Source organism: Acyrthosiphon pisum, chromosome A2 (assembly GCF_005508785.2).
Source record: "Acyrthosiphon pisum isolate AL4f chromosome A2, pea_aphid_22Mar2018_4r6ur, whole genome shotgun sequence".
Classification (NCBI taxonomy): Eukaryota; Metazoa; Arthropoda; class Insecta; order Hemiptera; family Aphididae; genus Acyrthosiphon; species Acyrthosiphon pisum.
This window is the reverse complement of record NC_042495.1, coordinates 78,768,585-78,773,532: the sequence shown is the minus strand read 5'-3', so window position 1 is coordinate 78,773,532 and position 4,948 is coordinate 78,768,585. Positions and strand designations below refer to the sequence as shown.

The 4,948-nt window shown below is 28.5% G+C and overlaps 1 protein-coding gene across 1 annotated transcript in view; it reads left to right on the top strand.

Moving 5' to 3' along the window:
* The window catches only part of LOC100573082 (RNA polymerase II degradation factor 1), a 16,749-nt gene that overhangs the window by 10,604 nt on the left and 1,197 nt on the right, over positions 1-4,948 (top strand). Inside the window, exon 4 of the mRNA XM_029489992.1 lies at positions 1,764-1,836. Within this exon, the coding sequence (XP_029345852.1) occupies positions 1,764-1,836 (73 nt within the window). The remainder of the gene's footprint in view (positions 1-1,763; positions 1,837-4,948) is intronic.

Genomic DNA, 4,948 nt, shown 5'->3' with positions numbered 1-4,948 from the left:
TTTAAAATAAATATTGGTTTTTAAGAATTTTTATCAAATATGTTTTTATCAAACACAGATTTTTTTAACGATTTTTTTAATTGATTTTTTAAGAATTTTTTATCAAATATAGCTTTTTATTGATTTTTTTATCAAACCGATTTTTAAAGATTTTTTAATAATTATATATTACTTTTGTTTTAAATTATAACTAGATATACCAAATAAATCTATAAACTAATGCTAATAATTATCAAATGAAGTCGTGCATTTTTTTACCATATTGTCCAATTAAAATTTGTTTTCTTGCATATTTTCACGATTTTGACTGCATATTTTAAGCCTAATTTAAATTGTACTGGGTACTGAAATTGAACCCGGTAGGTAACTAAACGGTAGTGTTTATAATGTCTATTGCCTGGTGGTCTGGTGTTGCTGTTCCAGATTATCGTGTTAGTGATTACTGACTACCTATACTGTATAGGTACACGTGCGTATAATGCCTATTTAATATTATACATTTGCACCTGTACCCTATTAATACAACTATTATCATCTATATCAATGGTAGTTTGGTCGGCGTTGGCTGATTTTCACTGGTAGATGACTATAATACAATGGATATATATAGGTATTATTGAAACGTAGAAAGGAAAAGCGTCTTGGATGAACAAGTAGTCAACTGTGGTGAAAAAATAAATTTAAACACTATGTCATAGTCAGTAGTGTCATTTGGGAGAGGGGGGCAACTGGGGCATTTGCCCCAGTCTAGTATTTACATCAACCTAGTTGGCACACTTACCCCACATCCTACCCCACTCCTAACTTAACCACTATGGCACTATGCTATGAGAATCTGAGTGAAAAAAATGTTGAGTCGGAAAAGCAGTGAAAAGTTGCCCTAGACCCTTGTCTAATAAAAACTGAAACGACGCCACTGCAGGTCATAGTGCCTATACTCACGCATCATTGCAGCGAGTACACTTGCGATGATACTATTAATGTCCATAATAGATATATAATTTATAAAATATTAATTCTCACCAGTTACGGCCGCGCGTACGACATTAAATTTACTTACGCCGACGAAAATTGAGCAATGAATTTCACGTTTTTCACGAACGTTATTATAATAAACACCCGTATATTTGTATAAATGTGTAATGTATATACATGCAATGTTCGTGATGTAACAGATAGGTTATACGCGTATAGACCAGAATACCACATACGGTCGGTGTGGTACGTTATTTCTGTGACTTTTTCTTTATGTAAAACGTATAATATGATGTATGAAACGAATCGGATGCCATTCGATTGTACACATTACAATATATTGTGTTATGATGATAAATATAAATAAAACAGAAACATTTATTATTATTACCCAGCACCGCGGACTAACTGACATGAGAATCCTTTACACAATATCGTTTTTATTTTTTTTAATATGTTAAAAAATGTCCTATATAATAATGCGCGAGATGAATAATAATGTAATATGCGAAGAGAGAGAAAAAAAATGTGAAATTCGATATGAATATGTGTGATGTATTATACAATTGCGAAAATTCTTCCTGGTGTTTTGAGTTGTCTCACATTTTTTTTTTCATTTACACTTATGTATTATAACATCAATTTCTAAAAAGTATCGTCATAATATTTGAGTTTAATTTAAACGTTTTGACCAGACACTTCGTGAAGCTTCTTATATCGAAGACAGTGCATAAAAGTGTAAGTCAACTATATCATTATTATTTTCACCTAAATTGAAATAAAAACAGTGTTACCATTTTTTGTACTGGTGGAAACGTATGTATTTTGATTTTTGCCCCAGTTAAATTTTACCCCGGTGGGGTAAAATATCAGTGAGGAAATGTTTGCGGTTACACCGGTATAATTGTAAGAATATACAAAATAAATGTTGATGAGGTAAATTAAGAAAAAATATTTTCATTGATGCATATTATCTGAAATCATTAAAATATTTTAAATTTCAGTGTAAAATTGATAAAATATGTTCAAGTTGATAATAAACACATACAAGATAAAAACTATAAGGGTCTATAATAATTAACGAACCAGAAAATACTCAATGGCTATTGAAAAATAATGATTGTCTCCGATAACAAGTCAATATATAATATAAAATATTAATATAATAATACTAGAAGCTCTTCCCCTGTTCTATTTGTATTCATTAACCTCCTATGGGGGTCAAGATAAACCGATATCCCACATAAAAGCCCTTTTGCAACTTGAAATTTTAAATAAATATAACCATTTTAAATAATAGAGAATTTTAAGTATTAAATTTAAAATAGTAAATTACTGTTTATTAATTTTTTCACTTGCCGTGGCAATTATATTATGTGGAAGATAAAGTATACAAAAAGATATGAGTAAATAGTAAATACGTCCAAGTCCAAATATGAATTGTATTCAGTATAATGGTATTTACAGTATTTACGATTTATTTTATTTTTATTGCAATAATGTTTATTAACTAGAAGTTACCTGAAATGTTAAGCTAATATAAAATGTTTATATTTTTACATTATTATTTAAACATATTGTGTACATAAGAGAAAAAATACAATATATTATTATTATATTATTATATTAACACGTATAAAATATTTTTAAAAATTTAGTACATAAGGCCCTCATAAGTTGTTATAATAGCAGTTGAATAATAAAGATACTCTAGTATGATTTTTTTATAAGCATTTAAAGTTCAACTTTAGACAAAGTTCATCAAAATATCGAAAATTTGCAAACTATTTTGTATTTAAATATTTATAAAATGTTCAATTTTTATTACTAAGGATTGAACATTTAAATCAAGGTTTCTTATAAGTGTTTATACTATACACAAAATTCTAAAATATATATAAAACAATTTTTTTTTTTATAGATATTTGAAGTTCAAATTTTTATGAAATAATATATTTAAACGAAGAATAACAATTTCAGTTATTTCGTTGTAGTTTAAAAATATTATTCATGAATATCTACTTAAAACTTTTGAAGTATATTGTTATTTTTTATACACACAATGACATTTTCAAAATATGCAATGTTTATTAATAAAAATATATTGATAAAATTGATATTAAAATAATAGAAAAATAAATTATTAACTATTGTTGAGTAAGTAAATTATAAAATATCCTTAGAAACAAATAATGAGACAGTGTTCTCCACTGATATCGTTTTTCATGTACCATACAAATTTAATTTAAAATTTTACACATCCATTACAGTGACTCTACTCATGATGAGTTCATTTATTACATTCATAATAATTGTAGGGGGGACGAGGTGGCCGAGCGGTCAACGCGTCGACTTCGGCACAGCCGGTCCGGGTTCGATTCCCGGCCATCGGGCGGCATTTTTCTCCGGGCAAGTCACGGTGTCCGGAGAACAAGCGCCGCCATCCCCCACCCGGGCAATGGCAGATACCTACGGGTGCCCACTAAAAAATTCTGCCCACGTGTTCCAAACAAACAAACCTACAGTTCCACCCCCCACAGTACCAAAGGCTAATGACCTAAGTTGTCGAAGCCTCAACCAAAAAAAAAAAAAAAAAATAATTGTAGGTATCTTAAATTCAGTTATATTAAGCATAAAATATGTATTTATCTAGTTAATTGTATGTATTATTTCATGGGTGTTTGGACTTATTATACAATATTTTGATAATTTAGTGTTAAAAATTATTTAATTGTTTGTAGAAAACTACTACAAACATATACAAGACAATATTAGGTGGATAAATTGTTTTCTTAGAACACGCACTGACGTAATTCTACTAACTTTTATAATTAACGTGGGGAAGTTTGAAGTAGGTTCTTACATATTCAGTACTTACACGCTGAAGAAATTATTTACATAACACGAGACTTTGACATCCAACTCGGGTCTACTACACTACTTTAAGTACCTACACATTTATGCGTATAGTTTCCCATAATAATTTAGAATTCATTACAAAACGTTCCATTTTCGTAATTGTATATAATTTATTGTGTTAAAACTAATTTTATACTGTCGTATAGATAACTGTTACTTCTTAACCTTCAACTGTTATTATTCTAATGTATCTTATACATAATGTTAATATTTAAACATTATAGTAGTAATCCATTCCGCAGCATCATAATAATAGGTGGATACCCATTATAGGTGCTTAAACTGTTAAATTTATAATAATACCTATGTATTAGGTACCTATTTATAATATATTAGTAGACTATTTTATAAACCTAGATGAGAAGTGTTATTCGAAAATTAGGCAATATTGTATCAGAAACATAATATTTTTATCATAATTAAATTACGATGTTATTTTACGAAAACTGTAGTAAATGAGAACTAATAGTGTAATACGATATAGTATTATACCTTGTCTATAGTCTATACTAATGTCATTATTTTCTGGCATCTAATTTTTTTACGCAAGATCTAAGTTGCAGTTGATTTTTAAGGATAGGAAACTTTTTTTTTATTCCATTATGGTCTATCACAATTTGTGAATGGAACAAAAAAAATGAAGGTATAATGTTACTTAATATAAATAAAAATGTGTGCAACGCTTAATTTTGCATTATTTTAATATTTTTCTGTAAGTTAATTATTCAGTGTCATGTTTAATTAGCAGCATGCTGTATATGTACGCATCCAGAGTTACACACTTTATAGTTTATTCACATTCACTGCAGTCATCCTCTTAACCCAGATAACTGAGTGCTATAGCCCATTTTGTCTCTTTTAATTATTGCGTGTTTTTAGCTTGTATCAGAATATTACAATAAGATAACAACCACTTTTCAGATAATAATTTAATTTCGCATGTAACACAAATACGACTGGTGTGGCTTATACACACCTATGTACCTATGTGCAAAGCTAATATTTTATTAATTGATAATATCACATAATATTAGAACTGTCGAATGTAGGTGTA